This window comes from Mobula birostris, chromosome 11, assembly GCF_030028105.1.
Source record: "Mobula birostris isolate sMobBir1 chromosome 11, sMobBir1.hap1, whole genome shotgun sequence".
NCBI lineage: Eukaryota > Metazoa > Chordata > Chondrichthyes > Myliobatiformes > Myliobatidae > Mobula > Mobula birostris.
The window spans coordinates 12,628,883-12,654,687 of record NC_092380.1 but is presented as its reverse complement, the minus strand read 5'-3'; the positions used below and the strand labels follow the sequence as shown (position 1 = coordinate 12,654,687).

The 25,805-nt window shown below is 45.2% G+C and overlaps 1 protein-coding gene across 4 annotated transcripts in view; it reads right to left on the bottom strand.

The window, feature by feature from the left end:
* The window catches only part of LOC140205411 (tubby protein-like), a 59,224-nt gene that overhangs the window by 19,691 nt on the left and 13,728 nt on the right, over positions 1–25,805 (bottom strand). For 3 of the 4 annotated variants that reach the window (XR_011887832.1, XM_072273008.1, XM_072273012.1), the window contains 7 exons: positions 24,961–25,107; positions 20,990–21,109; positions 17,902–18,012; positions 13,797–13,934; positions 10,051–10,226; positions 1,311–1,487; positions 92–204 (listed from right to left, as the gene is read on the bottom strand). Coding sequence is in view for 3 of the 4 variants with exons in the window: in XM_072273008.1 (XP_072129109.1) it covers positions 92–204; positions 1,311–1,487; positions 10,051–10,226; positions 13,797–13,934; positions 17,902–18,012; positions 20,990–21,109; positions 24,961–25,107 (982 nt within the window). In the remaining variant the exon portion in view is untranslated. The remainder of the gene's footprint in view (positions 1–91; positions 205–1,310; positions 1,488–10,050; positions 10,227–13,796; positions 13,935–17,901; positions 18,013–20,989; positions 21,110–24,960; positions 25,108–25,805) is intronic. The other variant, XM_072273011.1, reaches the window with a different exon arrangement.

The following is a 25,805-nucleotide window of genomic DNA, read 5'->3' as shown; positions in this document are numbered from 1 at the left end:
GATGCAATTCCTCCACCAGGGAGCTGGCGGGGTGGGGAGAGTAATAGCCGAATGGATGAAGAAATGTTTACACCTTTGTGGTGTGGCTCACCTCAACTTGCCAATGAAGCTGTCTCCGCCACGGGACAGGTTCGTCGGGTCTGTGGAGATGAGATAGTTGGACGTTTTGCTCTTCTTGCGCTTGCGGCCAGCCATCAAGAAAATCTGAGGGAGTGATCACATGACAGGCATTTTCTGCTCCTGGTCTGGGGAATTGGCAGTTTCCAATGACAGAGCCCACCTCCATTCCCCACGGTGCCCTGTTACCACTGACCCCCGCCACCCTCCACCCAGTGGGAGTCAACCCATGGGGACTTTCCCCATTGGTGTTTGTTGTCACCTCAGAGGCGGGCACAAGGTGCCAATGCACATCTCCCAGAATTGGGTTACTGTTCCTACAGCTGCATTCCAAAGAGAGACGGAATTGGCCACTCCCATTATGTGCCGGGAAATCACAGGATCACTCCAAAACCATTCCATTACATCAGGTTCCCAGCCTGGGGTTCATGGACCCTTCGGTTAATGTAAGGGGTCTGTGGCATTAAAAAGGTTGGAAACCACTGTATTACATGGAGCCAGTGAGTGAACTCTTGTCTCTGAGGCCTTCAGTATCTCTGTTACTCTCTCTCCCTCTCTCACTCTTTCTCACTCTCAGTCTGTCTCTCTGAGTCTGCCTCCTTCTCCCACACATTCTCACTCTGCCTCTCCGTCTGTCTGTCTCTCTCTCCCCCCCTACACACACTCTCACTCTGCCTCTCCATCTCTCTCTCTCTCACACACACACACACACTCTCACTCTGAGTCTCACTCTCACTCTGAGGCTCTGTCTTTCTCTCTCTCTCTCTCTCTCTCTCACTGTCTCACTTTACTCTGAGTTTACTGACTTCCCCCAGGTCACTCCACAGAATTGACAGCACTCATAGACCAGGCACCCTGCACATGTTGCCAGCTTGTTGTCCAATGGCTTGAGAGCAGGAGGAGGTGCAAGCCCTCCCATACAGAGATCAAAGATGACGCATGATAACTTAGACAAAGACGAGAACATCTGAGGGGAAAGAGTCACATTTCAGGAAATCTACCTTGCTGGGCTCACTCTGATTCCCAGGCTTTGGACGCCAGCCAGCCCCCAAAGGAGCTCCCTTGCTCAAGGAATGCACGGGTTGCAACTGGATCATCACAAATGCAAAAAGCCTCCAGGATTGGGAATCTGGTCAATCCCAATCCTTCTTCATTTCTACCCATTCCATTAGAGTGAGTGGTTTAACCAGTACCTTTTTCCCATCGTCCCTCTCCATGTGCAGATAGTAAGTTGGGAATATTCCCTTATCCATTCCCTTTTTGTCCCGTGTGATCCGACATTTCACTACAGTTCCTTGGGGTGCAGGTTTGAACGCAAAATCTTCCAGATTACCCACTTTAATTGGGACACCCTCTGCTTTGGAGACCTCCTGGATAAAAAGACAAGGTGTCATTGATGCAGTGACCGGGCAAAGTTTGAACAAAATTAATGAATAAAAGACTTCTCCTGAGTGAATGGAGGCAGGGGAATAATTACATCACTGATGCATACACATCTTTCACAACCCCAAGATGTTAAAGTCATATTCTTCACCTTCCCCACCCCACCTCCTTTCTTGGTCTGTTTTTTATTTTCTTTTATTGAGATATAGCACATAACCGAAAGAAGCTGCAGAGGGTTGTAAATTTAGTCGGCTCCATCTTGGGTACTAGCCTACAAAGTACCCAGGACATCTTTAGGGAGTGGTGTTTCAGAAAGGCAGCGTCTATTATTAAGGACCTCCAGCACCCAGAGCATGCTCTTTTCTCACTGTTACGGTCAGGAAGGAGGTACAGAAGCCTGAAGGCACACACTCAGTGATTCAGGAACAGATTCTTCCCCTCTGCCACCCAATTTCTAAATGGATATTGAACCCGTGAACACTACCTCACTTTTTTAATGTATATTATTTCTGTTTTTTGTATGATTTTAAAATCTATTCAATATATGTGTACTGTAATTGATTTACTTATTTATTATAATTATTATTTTCTTCTATATTATGTATTGCATTGAACTGCTGCTGTTAAGTTAGCAAATTTCATGACACATGCCGGTGATAATAAACTTGATTCTGATTCTGAATAGGCCTTTCCAGCCACCCAACAACCAACAATTTAACCTATCCTAATCGGGGACAATTTACAATAACTAATTAACTTACCAACCAATATATCTTTGGGCTGTGGGAGGAAACCAGAGCACACGGAGGAAACTTACGCGGTCACGGGGAAAATGTATAAACTCCTTACAGACAGTGGCGGGAATTGCTGGAACTGTAAGGCGTTGTGCTAACCACTGTGCTACCATGATCTCTCCTCCGGTTCATAAGAACAAAACCACCAGGCCATTTGTCTCCTAAAGCCACTCCAAATCTCTCCATCCAATCTTTTCCACTTCCGATCCCCTTGGTGACCTCGGCCTCAACTGCGTTCAGTGATTGAACACCCTACAGCTGGAGAATCTCTTAGATTCAGAACCACCCAATTAAAGAAATACCTTAAGATGTAAGGTTCTTATCCTAAGACAGTGCCTTCTATTTTCTCAGGTGGAGGGTATAGGCTCTCAAAGGATTGAAAGTACATTTATTATCAAAGTATGCATGCGGTATACAACCCTGAGATTAATCTTCCCACAGACAGCCATGAAACAAAGTAAACCTTAGAACCCATTTAAAGAAAAAACATCAAACCGCCCAAAGTGTAAAAAAAAACAAATCATGCAAACGGCAAAAAGAATGAGTCAAAAACACAGAATACAAAACATCAAATCACAAAGGCATCGAAAGAGTCCAGGTAGATTCAGTTCAGCTCAATTTGGTTCAACCCAGCGCCACGACTCTCACAGAGCTAGTCCGCCCTGATCAAAACCGCACAAACAAAAACAGCAACAAAGAAAACGAAGCGACCAGAAACCAGAAACACATCATAATGTGAGCATCCCATTCAGCGTCATGTGCGTCTTGTTATGATCACACCTCTGGATGGCCGCAGTGATCATCATTATCCCTCCGGCCACTTATTTCATATTCTAAGGGTTGTTGTGCTCAGGTCCAAGGGATCCATTAACAACAGCATTTTTGTTAACTTTAAATCTAAAATTAGCTTTCTCCCTTTCACTTAACTGCATGCTTAAGGCCTCTACTTTTAAAAAAAATCAACTCAACATTGTTTAAAGTCGCTGCCATTTTCTTGGTCATCAATATAATTTCTCCTGCGAGGGTAATCCCTTTTACACTCTCCATAAATATACATAAAACTTTTCTGATATAACTTGCTGTTTTATTCTCAAAGTAAAATTTCCTCCCTCTTTATATTAATGTTTGATCATTTTTGATTTAAAAGTCATGTATTCAAAGTTTAAAAGTTGCATGCCATCTTGGACAATGTCTCCCATCCACTACATAATGTACTGGGTGGGCACAGGAGTACATTCAGCCAGAGACTCATTCCACCGAGATGCAACACAGAGCGTCATAGGAAGTCATTCCTGCCTGTGGCCATCAAACTTTACAACTCCTCCCTTGGAGGGTCAGACACCCTGAGCCAATAGGCTGGTCCTGGACTTATTTCCTGGCGTAATTTACATATTACTATTTAACTATTTATGGTTTCATTACTATTTATTATTTATGGTGCAACTGTAACGAAAACCAATTTCCCCCAGGATCAATAAAGTATGACTATGACTATGACTATGATTATTCCTAGAATTACTACTATTAACATTTTGACCTCCTATTAATCAAATGGAATCTTAGTTGGGCATGGCTGTACCACTTTTTTGTCTGTTTGTAATATTGATTAGTCATAGAGTCTGTTTCCGTGGTCTTTATACCATTAACTCCCCATCAACCATCAACCATCAACCATCTGTTTACACTAATCCTGGAATGACCTGATTTTTATTCTCCCCCCAGATTCCATCCATTGTCTACACACGAGGGACAATTTACAGTGGTCAATTAACCCGCACGTCGACAAGATATGGGAGCAAATTGGAGCATCCAGGGAAAATCCATGTAGTCACAGAGAGAACGTGCAAACTCCACACAGGTCAGGATCGAACCCAGGACTCTGGCGCTGTGAAGCAGAGGGTCTATTTGCTGTACCAGCGTGTTGCCGTGTAATGACTTTTTATTCTTTAAAAGCTTCTTGTCAGCCATCCTAATTGTTACTTACGCTTCTGAATCTACCCAGTTAGGTTGTTATAGCTGGGGATGGTAGTGGAGACAAGCTCCCACTACCTATTAAATGCTCCCAATGGTGTGCATCTCAAATAACCTCTGACAACCAAATCCAGCTCCTGGCCTTCATATGTGGCTTAGATACTAAACCTGGCAGAACTGTTTCTACTGATAGGAGAAGGGGCAAAGACTGGTTACTGGCACCTTATAAAACCAGTCGCTTTGGGCAGAAGTGGCTCGTCAGTCGTGGTTGGCAGCTCATCTAGGAGAAAGAAAACTCTGATCTCAAACCTCCACTGCCTTGCGATTATACTTAACTCATGAGGCTTTGGAGGTAAACCCCAAGGGAACAATCTGGAGTTGGAGCCTCTGAGGCAGCCCTACATGGAGTTCAACACTGACTCTCCTGGTGCCAAACTGTATTGCTCTGTGCTGTTCCTTTGAATTCTTCAGCTGTGTGGAAAGAGGGAACTTGCTGCATGGACAACAGCTTGCTCTCCAACACTGCCTGATCCCATTCGCTTTAACATTGTACAAAAGATGATGAAGAAGTGGGGGTAAGGCATGGGGATATATTTAAATAACCAATTGCTAGTTTTAGAATGGTGGGAAACTGATTCTCCCAGCTAAATGTAGGGGACTGGAGTTCCGTCTATCCATCCACTGATTGATTGATTGAGATACAGCACAGAATAGGCTCTTCCAGCCCTTCGGTCACTCCACGCGGCAACCTCCAGGATAGTTTACGGTGACCAATTAACCTACTAACCGGTACGCCTTTGGACTGTGGGAGGAAACCGGAGCACCCGGAGGAAACCCACACGGTCACAGGGAGAACGTACAAACTCCTTACAGGCAGCAGCAGGAATTGAACTGGGGTCGCCGGTACTGTAAAGCACTGTGCTAACCACTACACTACCGAGCCACCCCTGTAGTCTGACACAACCTATATGAATTTATTCTGCTTTTGTTATTTCAATTCACACAATAATTTGCCCTCACCTGAAGCCTTCCTACACCTCAGTACAACGTTTTAAATTTAGGACATAGAACAGTACAGCACAGGAACAGGCCCTTTGGCCCACAATGTTGTGCTGAACCATTTAAATTAGTAATCAAATGGCCAACTAAACTAATCCCTTGTGCCTACACAATGTCAACATCCTTCCATTTTCCTTTCATTTTTATGCCTATTTAAAGGCGAATGCAATGTTGGCATTCATTTCTAGAGGAATAGAGCATAGGAGCAGGGATGTGATGTTGAGGCTCTATAAGGCGCTGATGAGACCTCACTTGGAGTACTGTGGGCAGTTTTGGTCTCCTTATTTAAGAAAGGATGTGCTGACTTTGGAGAGGGTACAGAGAAGATTCACTAGAATGATTCCGGGAATGAGAGGGTTAACATATGAGGAACGTTTGTCCGCTCTTGGACTGTGTTCCTTGGAGTTTAGAAGAATAAGAGGAGACCTCATAGAAACATTTCGAATGTTGAAAGGCATGGACAGAGTGGATGTGGCAAAGTTGTTTCCCATGATGGGGGAGTCTGGTACGAGAGGGCATGACTTAAGGATTGAAGGGCGCCCTTTCAGAACAGAAATGCGAAGAAATTTTCTTTAGTCAGAGGGTGGTGAATCTATGGAATTTGTTGCCACGGGCAGCAGTGGAGGCCAAGTCATTGGGTGTATTTAAGGCAGAGATTGATAGGTATCTGAGTAGCCAGGGCATCAAAGGTTATGGTGAGAAGGTGGGGGAGTGGGACTAAATAGGAGAATGGATCAGCTCATGATAAAATGGCGGAGCAGACTCGATGGGCAGAATGGCCGACTTCTGCCCCTTTGTCTTATGGTCTTATGGACTTAAATGTTTCTGATGTCTCTAGTCTTTCTGCCTCTACCACCACTCCAGACAGCACATTCCAGGCACCTTCTACTCTGTGTAAAAAAACTTGCCCCTCGCTTCTCCTTTGAAATTACCTCCTCTCACTTTAAATCCATGATATCTGACATCAGACTTTTCAACCCTGGGAAAAAGATATGGTCTGTCTACTCTATCGATGCCTCTTGTAATCTTATAAACCTCTATCAGATCTCCCCTCAGCCTCCACCGCTCCAAAGAAAACCCAAGTGTGTCCAATTTCTCATTTTTAGCACAACCTTTCTAATCCAAGTGGTATCATGGTAAACTTCTTCTGCATCCTTTGCAAAGGCTCAACATCCTTCCTATAATGCGCTGCCCAGAACTGTATGCAATTTGCGAACATACTAGTCCTTGTGGAGTCTCTCCAATTGAATAACTCAATTTCTCCCATCTTTGGAGTCAATTTCCCACGAACACCTCCTGATCGACTGTTACTTCTTTGGATCTCACTCCAGTTCTATCCACTTTGATTTGGACCACGTCGGATCTTCCCTTCTTTCACCATGTTTTTCTCCAATCTCAAGGAGATGTCCTTGACCCCAGCACCAGCCTTTAGGGCTCCTAGCACCAGCTATCAAGCTGATCTCTCATACCAGAATCAGAATCAGGTTTAATATCACCGGCATATGTCATGAAATTTGTTAACTTAGCAGCTGCAGTACAATGCAATACATGATATTATAGAAAAAAATAAGTAAATCAATTACAATAAGTATATATGTATATTAAATAGTTAATTTTAAAATAGTACAAAAACAGAAAAAATGAGGTAGTGTTCATGGGTTTAATGTCCATTTAGGAATCGGATGGCAGAGGGGAAGAAGCTGTTCCTGAATCACTAAGTGTGTGCCTTCAGGCTTCTGTACCTTCTTCCTAATGGTAACGATGAAAAGAGGGCATATCCTGGGTGGTGGGGGTCCTTAATAATGGACGCTGCCTTTCTGAGGCACCGCTCCTAAAGATGTCTTGGATACTACGGAGGCCGGTGCCCATGATGGAGCTGACTAATTTTACAACTTCCTGCAGCTTACTTCGATCCTGTGCAGTAGACCCCCCCACCCCCTCCCAGACGGTGATGCAGCCAGTCAGAATGCTCTCTACAGCACTTCTGTAGAAGTTTTCGAGTGTTTCAGGTGACAAACCAAATCTCCTCAAACTCCTAATGAAATATAGATGCTGTCTTGCCTTCTCTATAGCTGCATCAATATGTTGGGACCAGGTTAGATCCTCAGAGATCTTGACACCCAGGAACTTGAAATTGCTCACTCTCTCCACTTCTGATCCCTCTGAGAGGATTGGTTCATGTTCCCTAGTCTTACCCTCCCTGAAGTCCACAATCAGCTCTTTAGTCTTACTGACGCTGAGTGCCAGGTTGTCGTTACGACAGCATTCAACTAGTTGGTGTCGGTATATCGCGCTCCTGTACACCCTCTCGCCTCCAGCTGAGATTCTACCAACAATAGTTGTATCATCAGCAAATTTATAGATGGCATTTGACCTGTGCCTAGCCACACAGTCATGGGTGTAGAGAGAGTAGAGCAGTGGGCTAAGCACACACCTCAGAGGTACAGCAGTGTTGATCATCAGCGAGGAGGAGATATTATTATCAATCCACATAGACTGTGGTCTTCTGGTTAGGAAGGCAAGGATCAAATTGCAGAGTGGGGTACAGAGGCCCAGGTTCTGTAGCTTTACAATCAATGCTCTGTTCAATCTTGCTCCCTTGAAGAGACCCCATATAGTATGTATAGTTAACCCCATATGCTTGCGCGCGTGTGCACTCTCTCTCTCTCTCTCTCTATATATATATATATATATATATATCTGTGTGTGTGTGTGTGTGTGTGTGTGTGTGTGTGTGTATACACACACACAGTGGCATGCAAAAGTTTGGGCACCTCTGGTCAAAATTTCTGTTACTGTGAATAGCTAAGCAAGTAAAAGATGATCTGATTTCCAAAAGGCGTAAAGTTAAAGATGGCACATTTCTTTAATATTTTAAGCAAGATTACTTTTTTTTATTTCCAGTTTTTACAGTTTCAAAATAACAAAAAAGGAAAAGGGCCCGAAGCAAAAGTTTGGGCACCCTGCATGGTCAGTACTTAGTAATACCCCCTTTGGCAAGTATCACAGCTTGTAAATGCTTTCTGTAGCCAGCTAAGAGTCTTTTAATTCTTGTTTGGGGGATTTTTGCCCATTCTTCCTTGCAAAAGGCTTCTAGTTCTGTGAGATTCTTGGGCTGTCTTGCATGCACTGCTCTTGAGGTATATCCACAGATTTTCAATGATGTTTAGGTCAGGGGACTGTGAGGGCCATGGCAAAACCTTCAGCTTGCGCCTCTTGAGGTAGTCCATTGTGGATTTTGAGGTGTGTTTAGGATCATTATCCTGTTGTAGAAGCCACCCTCTTTTCATCTTCAGTTTTTTTACAGACAGTGTGATGTTTGCTTCCAGAATTTGCTGGTATTTAATTGAATTCATTCTTCCCTCTACCAGTGAAATGTTCCCCGTGCCACTGGCTGCAACACAAGCCCAAAGCATGATCGATCCACCCCCATGCTTAACAGTTGGAGAGGGGTTCTTTTCATGAAATTCTGCACCCTTTTTTCTCCAAACATACCTTTGCTCATTGCGGCCAAAAAGTTCCATTTTAACTTCATCAGTCCACAGGACTTGCTTCCAAAATGCATCAGGCTTGTTTAGATGTTCCTTTGCAAACTTCTGATGCTGAATTTTGTGGTGAGGATGCAGGAAAGGTTTTCTTCTGATGACTCTTCCATGAAGGTCATATTTGTGCAGGTGTTGCTGCACAGTGGAACAGTGCATCACCACTCCAGAGTCTGCTAAATCTTCCTGAAAGTCTTTTGCAGTCAAACGGGGGTTTTGATTTGCCTTTCTAGCAATCCTACAAGCAGTTCTCTCGGAAAGTTTTCTTGGTCTTCCAGACGTCAACTTGACCTCCACCGTTCCTGTTAACTGCCATTTCTTAATTACGTTATGAACTGAGAAAACAGCTACCTGAAAACGCTTTGCTATCTTCTTATAGCCTTCTCCTCCTTTGTGAGCATCATTTATTTTAATTTTCAGAGTGCTAGGCAGCTGCTTAGAGGAGCCCATGGCTGCTGATTGTTGGGACAAGATTTGAGGAGTCAGGGTATTTATAAAGCTTTGAAATTTGCATGACCTGGTCTTTCCTAACGATGACTGTGAACAAGTCATAGCCCTAACAAGCAAATTAAGGTCTGAGACCTTGGTAAATGTTATCTGAGAGCTCAAATCTCTTGGGGTGCCCAAACTTTTGCATGGTGCTCCTTTCCTTTTTTTTTCACTCTAAAATTGTACAAAACAAAAATAATACACTAATCTTGCTTAAAATGTTGAAAAGAATGTTTTATCTTTAACTTTATGACTTTTGGAGATCAGTTCATCTTCTACTCGCTTAACTATCCACAATAACAGAAATTTTGACCAGGGATATATATATATCCCTTCTCCCTGCACTTTGTTCATCTGTACATTGGTAACAAATGTCACAAACGCCTTGGTCAAGATCAGGTTGGCCAAGATCTCAGGCATCCTGCTCCTGGCCAGTGTTCAGGTGTTCATGCTGTCTCTCTGGGATGGGGGGGGGTGTGGTATGCTTCTCTTCTCCTTGCCCCCACCTTTCTACCTATCCTTGGCCAGCCTGCCTTCTAGCAACCTCCTGTACCCTCCCATGCCTCTGCCAAGCAAATTTGCCAATTCCCAGGTTGCCATTGCCTCCTACCATCTACTCACAGAGCCTTTGTATGAACCGGGAAAGGGAGACGGAAAGAAAAGACAGGGAAGAGATAAAAAAAAACATGGCTCACATTACAGGAAACTTTAGCAGGGGCAGGGTCTGGTTGCTTGCCAGTGTTGGTTTGTGGAGAGATGCTTTCCCCCTTTTCCCTCTCCTCCTCCTCTTCTTCGCTCTCGTCCTCCTCATCTTCATCTTCCTCCTCCTCTTCCGGATCATCCTCATCGATGAGCTTCTTCTGTGATGGAGCTGAATGGGAGGACAGGGCTATCAGTTCACTAACACAGGTAAATGTTGGTGCTTTGCACTGGGGAGCCTTGGCATGTCTCTCATCACCCATTCGAGTCCTGGTGATTCCAACACTGAGGTCTCCACCTCCTGATCCCACAAGCCCACCCAGCTCAAGCTTAGTCCAGAACTCCTTTGAGTCAATTTGGGATTCGAGTGGCTGGCCAGAGCTCGAGTGAAAACACGGATGATTTTTATACACATTTCTCTAATCCTGGGGTGAGTCTGTTGCCCCGGCCTGGGAGGAGGAGAGTACCTGCTGTTGGTGAATGTGCCAATTAAGCACAGATGGGACTGGAGGTTAAGTGTGTGTGTCTGTGTGTGTGTGTGTGTGTGTGTGTGTGTGTGTGTGTGTGTGTGTGTGTGTGCGTGTACTGTAGTCGTGTAGCAGTTAGCATAATGCTATTACAGCTCGAGCGATCATCAATCAGGGGTTCAATTCCCGCCACTGTCTATAGGGGTACGTTCTCCACATGGCCGTGTGGGTTTCCTCTGGTTGCTCAGGTTTCCTCCCACATTCCAAAGACATAAAGCTTAGGCCTAGTAATTTATGGGCATGCTATTTTAGCACCAGAAGCATGGAACATTTGCAGGCTGCCTAGCACAATCCTCACTGATTTGATTTGGCGCAAGCGATGCATTTCACGTGTGAGGCCTCACCTTGAGTATTGTGAACAGTTTTGGGCCCTTAATCTAAGAAAAGATGTGCCGGAATTGGAGACGGTCTGGGGAGGTTCACAAGGATAATTCCGGGAACGAAAGGGTTAGCATACGAGGAACGTTTGATGGCTCTGGGTCTGTGCTCACCATAATTTAGAAGGATGAGGGGGGATCTCACTGAAACCTATCAAATGTTGAAAGGCCTAGGCAGAGTAGATATGGAAAGGATGTTTCTCATGGTGAGGGAGTCTAGGTCAAGAGGGCACAGCCTCAGGATAGAGCAGCATCCATTTAAAACAGAGATGCGGAGAAATTTATTTAGCCAGAGGGAGGTCAGTCAGTCATGGCTTCGTCTGTCTAAGTAAACAGTGGATGCGCCCGAGATCCTGGGCTGCCCAGACATCAAGATCCCCCTCTCGGCCTCGCAGATGTGGTCCAAAGGAACGCAAAGCAGTACATTTGGCATCAGCTTGGCTGCAGGAGCTGCCGGGAGGTGACGTGATACGTCATCCAACCACCTTAGGGGCTCCACTCCGGATTTGTGTAGGGTTTACTCCTCAGCCTTCTCTTCTCCTGAAGATACCCACAAGGCAGTGGGATCCGTCACCCTGGATAGGGGCCCATACCGGGTACTGTCAGCCAGAACCAGCTGAGCCCGGGACTCGTGTAAGGCAGGGTCGTCACGCCCTGTAGTAGTGACATATGGAGCCACTACCCACTACCTACCCAGAGGGTGGTGAATTTGTGGAATTTGTTTCCACAGGCATCTGTGGAGAGCAGGTCATTGGGTATATTTAAAACAGAGATTGAGAGGTTCTTGATTGGACACGGCATCAAAGGTTATGGGGGGAGAAGGCCGGGGAATGGGGTTGTGGAGGGGAAAAAAGGATCAGCCATGATTGAATGATGGAGCAGACTCAATGGGCCAAATGGCCTAATTCTACTCCTGTGGCTATGGTCTTATGTTTCGATGTATAAGTGACAAATTTTTTTAAAAGACTATCTCAAATTAAAAATACACGAAGCTAATATCCTGTGGCAGAATTGTGACCTTGACTCTGGGGTTTGATAGGAGTTGGGAATGACTTTTAACCTGGAGGGTGGAATGTGAGCTGTGATCATTTGGCAAACGTGAAAAGTTGAGTGACCCGATCTTTACCAGGAACGGAAAGAGCTTTGGAAGTGGGGGAAAGGCAGTCGAACAGAGGATAAGGCACGAAACTGGTGCAGCGGTTTAGTGTTGAACTTGTAACCCAGAGGCCAGGGCAATCCAGTGACCGAAGTTCAAATCTCACCAAAGTCTGGAGTTTTAAAAAAGTATAGGCATTAGTAATGATAAAGCCCCCACCTCACTTACTACTGTCCTTCTGGAAAGGAAATCTGGCCCCTGCTATGACCTACACATGACCCCAGACCAATGCAAAGGCATGGTGGTGTAGCAGTTAGCACAACGTTTTAAAACACCAGCGACTGCGGCTGTCTGTAAGGAGTTTGTACATCCTCGCCGTGTTTGTCTGTGCCCTGGTTTCCTGCCATGTTCCAAAAACATATGGATTAGAGTTCGTAACCTCCAAGAGGACCATAACCTTGTCATTGGGATTGGAGGCTTGCGTGCCTCAATGACCTGGAGAGCGATGTTGGCTGGAGTCAGGCCTCTTGGTAGGGTGACCCATGCCAAACAGGTCAAAGGGTAGAGGCCAGACTAAGAGTGGTCCACCGGGCCTCCAGGTTCAGGGCTTCAGCTCAGGGCTAACAACCCTGACTGGTAAAACAAAATTATCACAGAAACAGCAATGAAGAATCCTTCTACATCTGAGTGTGATGGTATTCCTGAGTCTCGTCCCAGAAGGTGCGTGACTGACAGTAGTGAAAACTGAGAGGAAGCTACTGACACGATGTAGGAAGCCCGGAACACCCCCAGAGATGGAGGATCTTCATTGCTGCCCTAAAAGCCAACAATGTAATGGGCAGTGAGCAAGAAAGAGTTAGTAAGTTGTGAGCATGCTATGTTAGTGCTGGGAGCATGGTAACACTTGCAGACAGCCCTCAGTACATCCTGGGCTTGTGTTGGTCATTGATGCAAACAACACATTTCACAGTATGTTTCAATATACATGTGACAAATAAAGCTGAATCTTATTCTTTTCGATACTTGTGCTTGACTCTAAAATATCCTCTGGTAGTCCCGATGAAGGGTGTTGGCTCAAACTTCTGACTGTCCATTTCCCTCCATCGATGCTGCCTGACTTGCTGTGTTTCTCCAGTGTTTTGGGTATGTCAAGGACAGTAAAATGTTGGATATGAGAGAAACACCCTGGTCTCAAAATAAATCTCAGGGTTTGGGGGGTGCGGGGGGTTTTCAAAGGTACTTTGATGCTGGGTGGTGTTTATACAAAAGCCAGAGTTGGGTGGAGTAAGGGCTTGGCTGGATAAGGCCTGAGTGATGGGGAGGTGTGCCCTGTGGGGGGCTTGGCTTATTCTGATTGTCAAACCTCACTTCCATCGTGAAACTGCAGCTGTTTTCCCCATCGGTTAGCTGCCTGCTGTCCAGTTTCAATATCCAGGGTACACAGAGAACACGGTTGGGAGATTCTTTCTCTCTTCCTTTGTTTAAGGCAAGTGGTGCACATGACCATTGGGAAGGTATGCTCTGTGCACGCTATTAGCCAAGTATGTTTGTTGAATATTCAGCTTTGTCGTTTCTGTACTTGGGGAACATGAATGTTTGGTTGAATTTTTACTGTCTGTAAATAAATGATTAATATACTTATTCACAGTCAGTGTCTTCTGTCTCACTTGCCAGACTCGCGAACCTGATTCTACAAGGTGGAATGAGGAAACCTCATAACTCCCCAAGGAATGACAGTTCACCTCTCATCTTCGTTTGACTATTCCTCTTCACCGGGGCAGGCTCCTCCTGATCTTCGTTCGAGTCTCCCATCATGAAAACTTTAACCTTCCTGTTGATCTCCTCCACCTCTTCCCGAAAGGCCACAACTTCATCGCCCGCTGGAAACAGACAGGACAGAGGTCATTTTAACTGCAGGTTGGAACTGGCCAAAATCAGTAGCCACCTCCCACAGGGTCACAACACCCTGACAGTCCTTCCCAAGAGGGGTATTCCGGACAGAGGTCATCTTAACTGCAGGATGGGACAGGGCAAAATCAGCAGCCCACTTGGACAGGGTGACTCTGCACGCTGACAGCCCTCCCCAGTAGGGCAATGAGGATAGAGGCACCTCCTCCTCCAGTAAGACCCACAGGAGAGTTTTCTAGATTCCCATTAGTTGATCTCCCCCTCCTCCCACATTCAAATTCTTTCTCTCTCTCTCTCTGCTCATTCTAAAAATTGGTTCCAATTTGACACAATGATAAATGTCACAAATCAGCCTTGTGCTCCTCACTGGAGGTTATCAAAGACAGAAGACTTAATTTGCTTGCTCTCCCGCAGTGTTCACTCCTCTCTCCATGGTGAATCTCTGGAGAAAGTTTCAGTGGGGGTGATTCTGGGGAAAGTTTCAGTGGAGGTGATTCTTTGGGGGAAGTTTCAGTGGAGGTGATTCTCTGGGGGAAGTTTCAGTGGAGGTGAAACTCTGGGGAAAGTTTCAGTGTAGTGATTCTCTGGGGAAAGTTTCAGTGGAGGTGAATCTCTGGAGAAAGTTTCAGTGGAGGTGATTCTCGGGAAATTTCAGTGTACTGATTCTCTGGGGAAAGTTTCAGTGGAGGTGATTCTTTTGGGGGAAGTTTCAGTGGAGGTAAATCTCGGGAAAGTACAGGTAACTGTTTGGGGCACAGCTATGCTCACGGTGAGTGAGTAATCGGCTGAATATTTACAACTCAGAGTGTGGAGTCCAACATTTCAGTCCATAGATTTCTGTTTGAAGGATGCAGGGTGAGAGGCCAGGGGTTTCAAAGTTTAAAATATATTATCAAAGTACAAACAACAGGAATTCTGCAGATGCTGGAAATTCAAGCAACACACATCAAAGTTGCTGGTGAACGCAGCAGGCCAGGCAGCATCTGTAGGAAGAGGTGCAGTCGACGTTTCAGGCCGAGACCCTTCCTCAGGACTAACGAAGGGTCTTCCTCAGGACTAACTTTGATGTGTGTTGCTTATCAAAGTACATATATGTTACTATATAACCATATAACAATTACAGCACAGAAACAGGCCATCTCGGCCCTTCTAGTCCGTGCCGAACTCTTACCCTATCCTAGTCCCACCGACCTGCACTCAGCCCATAACCCTCCATTCCTTTCCTATCCATATACCTGTCCAATTTAACTTTAAACGACAACATCGAACCTGCCTCAACCACTTCTGCTGGAAGCTCGTTCCACACAGCTACCACTCTCTGAGTAAAGAAGTTCCCCCTCATTTTACCCCTAAACTTTTGTCCTCTAATTCTCAACCCATGTCCTCTTGTTTGAATCTTCCCCACCCTCAATGGAAAAAGTCTTAACCACGTCAACTCTATCAATCCCCCTCATAATTTTAAACACCCTATCAAGACCCCCTCAACCTTCTACGCTCCAAAGAGTAAAGACCTAACTTGTTCAACCTTTCTCTGTAACTTAGGACATGAAACCCAGGCAACATTTTAGTAAACCTCCTCTGTACTCTCTCAATTTTATTGACATCTTTCCTATAATTCGGTGACCAGAACTGTACACAATACTCCAGATTTGGCCTCACCAATGCCTTATACAAATTCAACATTTCATCCCAACTCCTATACTCAATGCTCTGATTAATAAAGGCCAGCAAACCAAAAGCTTTCTTCAAACTTCTACATGCAACCCTGAGATTGATTTTCTTGCAGGCAGTCACAGTAAATACAAGAAACACAATAGAATCAATGAGCAATCGCGCCCAATAGGACGGACAACAACCAATGTGCAAACGGCAACAAGCTATGCAAATACAAAGAAATGTTAATAATAAATAAATGAGCATTAAATATCAAGAACATGAGATGAAGAGTCCTTGAAAGTGAGTCCAGTTCAGTGATGTTGAGTGAAGTTATCCCCTCTGGTTCAAGAGCCTGATGGTTGAGGGGTAATAATTGTTACTGAATCTGGTGTGTGTCCTGAGGCTCCTGTACTTACTTCCCATTGGTAGCAGTGAGAAGAGAGCACGGCGGGCATTCTTGATGATGGATGCTCAGTGGTGGGGAGGAATTTACCTGTGTTGTACTGGGCCGTATCCACTTATTTCTGTAGGCTTTTCTATACAAGGGTATTGGTGTTTCCATACCAGGCTGTGATGCAACCGGTCAATATACTCTCCAACACGTATCTATAGAAGTTCATCACAGTTTTAGATGGCCTGCCGAATCTTTGCAAACTTTGAAGACTGCACTTTCTTCGTAATGGCAGTTATGTGCTGGGCCCAGGACAGATCCTCTGAAATGAGAAGAAATTAAAGTTGCTGACTTGTCCCATCTCTGATCTTCTGATGAAGATTGATTCATGGACTACGGTTTCCTCCTCCTGAAGTCAATCATCAGCTCTTTGGTCGTCCTGACACTGAGTGAGAGGTTGCTGTTGTGGCAACACTCAGCTGGATCTTTACTCTCTCTCCAACCTGTTGATTCATCGCCACCTTTGATTCGGCCAACAACAGTGGTACAGACAGCAAACTTGACTATGGTATTGGAGCTGTGCATAGCCACACAATCAACGGTATAAAGCAAGTAGAGCAGGGGCTAAGCACACAGTCTTGTGGTGCACGTGCAGATGGAGATTGCGGAGGAGATGTTGTTGCCAATTCAAACTGACCGGGGTCTGAAAGTCAGGAAATCCAGGATCCAGTTGTATAAGGGGGTATTGAGGCCAAGCTCTTAAAGCTTTTTGATTAGTTTTGAGGGGATGATAGTAATGAATGCAGAGCTGTAGTCAATGAAGAACATCCTGATGTACGCATCTTCACTGTCCAGATGTTCCAGGGTTGAGTGACGAGCCAATGAGATGGCATCTGCTGTGGACCTGTTGCCCTGCTAGGCCAACTGGAGCAGTTCCAAGTCATTTCTCAGCTGGAGTTGATACGTTTCATCACCAACCTCTCAAAGCACTTCATCACTGTGGATCTACGTGCTACCGGATGATAATCATTGAAGCAGGTTACCACATTCTTCTCAGGCACAAGTATAATTGAAGCCTGCTTGAAGCAGTTGGGTACCTCAGACTGCTGAAGCGAGAAGTTGAAGATATCAATGAACACACCATCCATCTGATCAGCACAGGTCTTTGGTACTCTGCCAGGTACCCTGCCTGGGCCAGATGCTTTCTGTAGGTTCACCCTCCTAAAGGATGCTCTCACATCACCCTGAGAGACTGAAATCACAGGGTCATGGGGGTCTGTGGGAGTTTATGAAGGTTCCCCCAAGTTTTATTGATCAAAAGGCAGTCAGCTCATCTGGGAGTGAAACGTTGTTGTCACCTATGTGTCTTGGTTTCACTTTGTAGGAGGCGATAGCATTCAACCCCTACCATAGCTGTCGAGCATCCTTCAGTGATTCAAGTTTGGAGAAGCCCTTGGGTCTTACCAACATATCCTGTGTGTCCGGAGTGAGCATTATTTCCAAGAAACACAGAGGAGTTCTGTGATTGTCCTTTATGACATCACCTGGAATAATCCCTGGTTAGTGACATTCATCTCTGAATTATTACTACAGCTCCTCTCTGATCTGCCACAAAGCTAAATTTTTTTGGACACTGTGAGATCATGGGATCCGGGACAGACACCAGAAGCAAGCAGTGGGAAGAGTGAGGGAAACACTGAACAGTCCTCTCACTCTCACACCAGCCCCTCTTTCTCAGTTGCCCTCCTCCCTCACCTGCCTTCCACCCCTCGCCCTTTCCTCAGCACTCATACCTCCCCGTAGAATTTCACCTCCTATGTATATAACCATGTGACGCTGGGAAGGGCGCGATGGGCTTTGGCCAGGTCTGAGGGTGGTGGGATCTCTCTCACCTTTGCACTGCTGACTTTTGTCTCTTTTTGCTCCCGTTCGCGATTTCATGTTCGGAAAGCTTTGGCATTTGGCCCCGCTGGCGATTGCTGTCGAGTCATCGACTAATGTTCCTGTACAGAATGGAGACGAAATCAGTGAGAAAGGCAGAGACGGGGGATGCGGGGAGAAGAGAGAGACAGAGATTGAAGAAAACAGAAGGGGTGCAGGGGGTACTGAGGGAGAAAGAGCAAGAGTGAGACAGAGAGAGAGAGAGAGATGCAGAGAGACAGAGAGACATTGAGAATTGGACAGAGTTCATGACAATCAGACGGAAAATCCAACCTGAGTTGCAAAAGGACTTGGGAGTGCAGGATTCCCTGAAGGTTAACTTGCAGGTTGAATCAGCAGTGAGGAAGGCACATGCATAAAAGCAAGGATGTAATGCTGAGGCTTCATAAGGCATTGATCAGGCCTCACTTGGACTATTGTGAACAGTTTGAGGCCCCTTATCTAAGAAAGAATGTGCTGGCATTGGAGAGGGCTCAGGGGAGGTTCACGGGAATGATCCTGGGAATGAAAGAGTGATTGTATGAGGGGTACTTTTTGGCTCTGGGCTTGCACTTGCTGGAACTTAGAAGAAAGAGGGAGGGTCTCATTGAAACCTATTAAACGTTGAAAGGCCTGGACAGAATGGATGTGGAGCGAATGTTTCTTATAGTGGGGGGGCGGCTCTGGGATCAGAGAGTGGTGAATCTGTCGAATTTATTGCCGCAGGCTGCTGTGGAAGCCCAGATTATTGGATGTATTTAAGAGGAAGGTTGATAGGTACTTGATTGGTCAGGGCATGAACAGTTATGAGGAGAAGGTGGGAGAGTGGGGTTGAGAGGGAAGATGGATCAGCCATGATGAAATGGCTGAGCAGACTTGATGAGTTGGACAGCCTAACTCTTGCTCCTATATTTTTATGATCTTTAAAATACACAGCAATGCCCGGCACATTGTGGTTGGTGGACACTAATCCCACCTTCCAGCACTGGGTCTGGGTCTGCTAGAACTACAGATCCCAACTCTTCAAGTAGCCAGACTCATACAGCAGAACAACAGCTGACCACCGAGTGCCCATCTCCATCATCAGCACTTTAACCCCAGCCTTCCATGCCATGGTGATTTGTGCTTGGCTAGACACGTCAGACACGTCTGTCTCCACCACTCTCTCAGACCACATGTTCCATACTCCATCTGCTCTCTGGGCGAGAAAGATCTTCCTCAGCTCCCCTCTGAACCTCTTCTCCCTTATCTTGCCAATTCCCTCTAGTTTTAGATACCACTGGTGTGGGGAAAAGCCTCCCTCTACTGACCCTGGCCAGTCCCCTTCTAACTTTACATATCCCTGGCGTCATGAAACCTAGAAGAGCACAGCGCAGGAAACAGGCCTTTGGTGTATGAGGTCTGTGTAGAACAAGATGTCAACTTAATCAACACATGGTCTTTATCCCTCCCTCTCCTGTTAACATATACCTCTTAAACCTTACCATCATATCTGCTTCCACTATTTCCCCTGGCAATTCATTCTGTCTTCGATAGCCAAGTCTATTTTCAATCCAATCTATCAAGTCTCCATGGATCAGCCTACCATGAGGGACCTTGTCCATGTAAGATCTTTATACAAGGACAGATCTAAAGCCTCAGTCTGGTTCGAAACACTGTCACTTGCTTCTATTGTTCGTACGATTGTAGTTTTTTTCTCCTTTCTCTTTCTCTACGCAGTGGTTTCAGTCTTTGTTTTTTTTTATTGGGTTCTTCGGGTTTCTTGCTTTGTGGCTGCCTGTAAGCAGACAAACCTCAAGGCATGTAATTTATACATTCTTTGATAATAAATGCACTTTGAATATACAGCGTCCGCTGCCCTACCCTAATCAATCATCAGTCCTCTCCCTAGCCTCCTCCACTGCAAGGAAAACAAAGATTCTCTGCCCTGTCTCTACTCATGACTGAGACAGACTGTTCCAGACAATGGGTCAATGAGTCTCGTCTGCACCCTCTCCAGTGCAACGGCCACTTCTGCTCTCCAGTACCTCTTCAGACAGTGAGTCCTGTCCACCTCTGGTGAGGAGAACAGATTGAGAAGTGATGAGATGAGGGATGGAAGACATTAAAGGATGGTGGGAAGCGACACGCATACACGAACACACACACTAATACATGCAAGTGCACACACTTGCGCACAGGCAGACTCGCGCACACAAAGGGGAAGAGAGGAGGAGATGAAGGATACGTCAGAGGGAGAAAGTAAGCTGCCTTGGACTTGACTCTCTTGGAATGTGATCTGCTGGGGATTTTTCTCTGATTTCCCTCACACACTTCCCTGACAACAGGAAGAAGACAATGAGAGATCACTGGGAGAACCACATCCAAAAAAGGGTAATCATACTCTCCAAAGACTGGCTTGAGATCTTTATCTCGGAGTACACTTAGATTTCATAAGGAACGTGCATACTGTAGGAGCAGAATTAGGCCATTCGACCCATCGATTCTGCTCTGCCATTCCATCATGGCTGACTTATTATCCCTTTCAACCCCATTCTCCTGCCTTCTCCCCATAATCTTTGATGCCCTCACCTATCAAGAACCTATCAACCTCCACTTTAAATATACCCAATGACGTGGCCAACACAATATCTGTGACGAGATTTACCACCCTCTGGCTAAAGAAACTCCTCCTCATCTCCATACTAAAGGGATGTCCTTGTATTCTGAGGCTGTACCCTCTGGCACGGACTCCCCCCACTATAGGAAACATGCCCTCCACATCCACTCTATCTAGGCCTTCCAGTATTCGATAGGTTTCAATAAGATCCCTCTTTATTCTTCTTTTTCAGCTTTTGGCAAATGTACCAATGAGGGTAAAGACTTTGTAGAATATTTGAATGATACAGCTAAACCTGTAAGGTTCAACTTCACATACTGCTGTTTAGTAAATGCCAACGTGGGAGATTACTGTGAACGTATAGATCAGTGAGAGCTCATGTCCGTGTGGTGAAGAGGTTCAGGAGAAGGAGCTGAGATTCTGCACACCAGGAGCAATCTAGAATTGAAGGGGACGCCGACCTTTCTTCCGTCTCGGTCCTCTCTCAGCCTTTACCGCTGGGTGCTCACACAGCCTGAAAAGATTTTGTGGCTTCTCCGCAGCGTTCTCCCGCAGCTCCTCCACGGACATCTCCAGCAGATCTGTGTGGAATTAGGAAAGAGCAACTCAGGTCAACAAATGGAGACTGTGAGAGTCGGCACTAAGGAAGAAGAGGATGAGTCAAGTGAGGAACAGTTGGTGGAAGTGGAGGACATCAGTGTCACCTCTGGTGTTTGTTCCTCAGTTTGGTTAATGGGGTGGATTTCTCTCTGCGTGCACGGGGAGCCCAGGACTGGTCCAGCTCCAGCTCACTGGCAGATATACAGACTATGTCTGGTGGTTTTACTCTGGATAGTTGATTACTCAGACTGGCCATTCCCAAGGGTTGGTCACTCTGTAATCAATAGATGATCAAAGCATCAAAAAAAAAGATTAGCTTTATTTGTCACGTGCACAACAAGGTAAACAGTGAAATGCATCGTCTGCATCAGCAACCAACACAGTCTGTATATGTGCTGGGCCGGGCAGTTTACAACTGTCACCACGCTTCCAGCACCAACAGAGCATACCCACAACTTCTCAACTCAAACACTACGTCCTTTAGAATGTGGAGGGGAACCGGGGCACCCAGGGGAAATCCACACGGCCGTGGGGAGACCGTGCCATCTCCTCACACACACTGGCGGGATTTGAACCCTGACCTTCCGATTGTTGGCACGGTAAAGCCTTACGCTAACCACTGTGCGACCATACCGCCATTGGACATCGGAGCTGTTCCAAATTGCTCCCGGGGGAGCGATTCTCCTGACAGAAACCTCAGGCAGCAGGATATCCACTTGCTTCCCTCCACTCCCCCTCCCCGTTTCCGCCCAATTGCCCTCCGGAACTTTCAACCCTTTACACCCGTGTTTCAAGTGGTTGGTGCTTTGGCTGTGCATTGCTGCCTTCCCACAGAGAGGCATCAGATACCGTGGCGAAAAACTCAAGGACACGCCAGAGTATTGGAACATTCTAGAAATCAGAAAAGGACAAATAAAACAAAATGGGAGAACACAAGTCACAAACGTAAAGCAGCAAGAAAAATAATATCAGAAAGGAGTGTCACTAAATATCTAACAGGAGTTTAAGAAGATTAAACAAGAGGCTGAGCTTGCTAAATTAATGAAGAAAGAACATGAAAAGGCCACAGCAGAGGAAGGTAAGGAAGAACAGAAGCACCATGAACAAGCCTTAAAATATCAGAAGGAGCTTGAAATGCAAGTTGATGAAAATGAACAAAGGACACAGGAAGCATATGATGAATTCTTAAAAGATAAACTAAGGGTGGATGAAATTGTAAGGAAGATCTATGATGAAGATCAGAGGTAAACTTTATTTCAAGCATTTACTGTTTTTTGAGTTTTGTCCAAAGAATGTTGTACAATGTAAAGATATATTTCTGTCCTTTAGTAATTACTACTTTCAGAAATGTTTTTCAAGGTGAACTTTTATTTAAGTAAAATGTAGCATTGTCAAGTTGTCTGCTGGAGGTCAGCGAGCACGATGTGTGTATTTGGTAAGGGCAGTTGGATATAATGGCCTCTGTGAAGTGTCATGAATTAATATCAAAGCTTCACATTTCTTTTCAATATCTTTTCAGTTATGTTTAAACTGAGCTCATATGACCAAGTTGTCAAAAGTGCCAACTAATCACGAGTTGAGAGTAAAAGGGCAAAAGTTTAGGGGTAACACGAGGGGGAACTTCTTTACTCAGAGAGTGGTAGCTGTGTGCAACGAGCTTCCAGCAGAAGTGGTTGAGGCAGGTTCGATGTTGTTGTTTGAAGTTAAATTGGATAGATATATGGACAGGAAAGGAATGGAGGGTTATGGGCTGAGGGCAGGTCGGTGGGACTAGGTGAGAGTAAGAGTTCGGCACGGACTAGAAGGGCCGAGATGGCCTGTTTCCATGCTGTAATTGTTATATGGTTATATGGAAGAGAGCAGCTAAAGTGGACATTGGTCCCCTTGAGGATGAGACTGGGGAATTAGTTATGGAGAGACATCTTTTTTAAACTAACAACTTATAATTTGTCTTTGTAAAGACAAAAAGTGACTGACAGGAAATAATAAAGCAGTGTCGGTGGAGAGGGTTAGTGGGCAGAGGTGTTGATCAGCCTCACTGCTTGGGGAAAGCAACAGTTTTATTTATTCATTTATTGAGTTACAGCGCAGAATAGATCCTTCCAGCCCTTTAACCATGTCACCCAGCAAACCCTGATTTAACCCTTTCCTAATCACGGGACAACCTAGAATGACCAATTAACCTACCAACCACTACGTCTTTGGACTGTGGGAGGAAACCAGAGCACCCGGAGGAAACCCATGCGGTCACGGGGAGAACGTACAAACCCCTTAGAGGCAGCGACGGGAATTGAACTCGGGTTGCCTGTAATGTAAAGCGGGTGTGCTAACCACCACGCTACTGTGCTGCCTCTTGAGTCTGATGGTCCTGGTGTGAATGTTACGTAGCCTCCTCCCTGATGGGAGTGCAACAAACAGTCCATGAGCAGGGTGGCTGGCATCCTTCCAGGGGTGGGGGTGTGGCATGGGTGCAGACACACCCAGCTCTGAGACACCAGGCAAGATCATTTGTTTCCAAACAATTGGTTTATTGATCATTACAGAATGTCTCTCTGGTGCTTCCCACTCCCTCCCCTCTCCCTGTCCTCTTCCCACTCTCAGTCCACAATAGAGAGCCATATCAGAATCAGGTTTATCATCACTCACATGTGTCATGAAATTTGTTGTTTTATGCGGCAGTACAGTGCAAAACATAAAATTACTACAGTAGTGTGCAAAAGTCTTCGATACCCCAGCCTAAGGCTTTTGCACAGTACTGTAGTAATTTTACACATGACAGTAATGAAGCAATTACCCATTTGAATTTCCAACACCAATTGATGAAGTGTTCCATAAAAGGTTATTTCATAAACTAAAGGTTGATACATCGTCATTAATAACGGTTTAGTAAACTATCAGGAATGTGGAAAAATGGATCATTTTCAGCACGGCAAACTGTGAATTGTGGGATTTCATATGAAACAGCACTGGGTCCTCAACTACTTAAATCCTTTGGTAATTACTTAGAGCAGGAGTTTCCCACCTGGGGTTCAGAGGCCCCTTGCTTAGCGCTATTGGTCCATGGCATAAAAAAGAGGGTGGTGCTGAACGTGTTGTAGCCAAATTTGCTGGCAATACATAGAAAGATGGAAAAGTGGGACAAAGCAGTCTATGTAGGAATATATATTGGCTACACAAGAGGGGAAAGCCTTGGCAGATGGAGTATAGCAGGAGGAAAATACAAGATTAATTGATGGATAGAAAGAGAAGCCAAAAAAAAATCTATCCTACACATTGAAGGATTTTGGCACATTCTTATTTAAAGCTTAGAAATTTAGCAAGGAGATACGACAAATAATTAAGTTAGACAAATTGACATGCAAAGAACGTGGAGTGCAAAGGTTTGGGAAATTTGCCACAAATTCAGAAGGCTGGACATGGAGTACTGCATACAGTTTAGTCCTCCGTGGTTAAGCGCAGTTCAGAATAAGATCACTTCTTGAAACAGATTGATTTATAAGGAAGGGTTGACTAGGTTGGGCCAAATGCAATGGAGCTTATAACAATGAAGAACATCAAATGGAAGAGTAGGCTCCTATTTCTATTTTCTTAGGTGTCATAAGCTTATCTCAAACTGACAACTGACCCCACCGACACACGATTTCTCAGTCCAGCTCTACATCAATCATAGGGAGGAAGAATTTCTCAAATCTCTTGAAATCCTGAACTCCACAGAACCAACTTATCATCAAGTCTCTCGCCTTCATCCAGTGTTTCTTCACTAATCACAAATATCTCACCATTGTTATCTCAACTCCAGATATGAAACTTTTCATCAGGCCCCCAGCCATACCTTCTTCCAGGTTCCACGCCTGTTTGTTGTCCATTACAGCCTTGTCATGATTATCTTGGTCCAGAACCAAGCAGTCCCCATTATCCAGAGACTCCGGATAGAGCTGCGTATTGCAAATCTCCTCCACGTTGATCTTGCAGGAGAAATCTTGGAAAGGTGCAACAATGAGACAAATTGGAGATGGAGAGAGAAAACTGCACCTATTTCTCTGGTTAGTCTGATCACCTGCTAACTGACCTCCATGTCACCCAACAGCATTTCAATCTGAATCTCTCCCATTCTCTACTAGAAGAATCTTCGGCTACTCAGTAGTGAGGTCTCCAAGGTGACAAGCAGGTCTGGGTAGGGGCATTCCACCTTGTTTAATTTCATCCAATTCACATCGAGATCAATGGTGTGCTGATTAAATGGCACAGTTCCCTGGCTACAGATACACTTCTGAGTCAAACCTTCCTGGTGTTACGCAACAGGAACCAGGATAAATGCCTCCCGATTCTCCCGTGCTAATCTTGTCATTTCCTTCGTTCAGCACAGCCTTTGCTGCTCAAAGTCAAGGTCAAAATAAATTTATTATCAAAGTATAGAGTCATAGAAAAGTACAGTACAGAAACAAGCCCTTCAGCCCATCTAGTCCATGCCAAACAATTTACAACTTCCACTCCCATCAACCTGCACCAGGACCACAACCCTCTGTACCCCTACCATCTATGTATCTATCCAAGTATACGTGACCACATGCTACCCTGAGATTTGTTTTCTTGCAGGCATTGAAGGGAAAATAAAATACAACAGAGTTTATGAAAACCATAAACAAAGACCGGCAAGCAATCACTATGCAAGAGAAG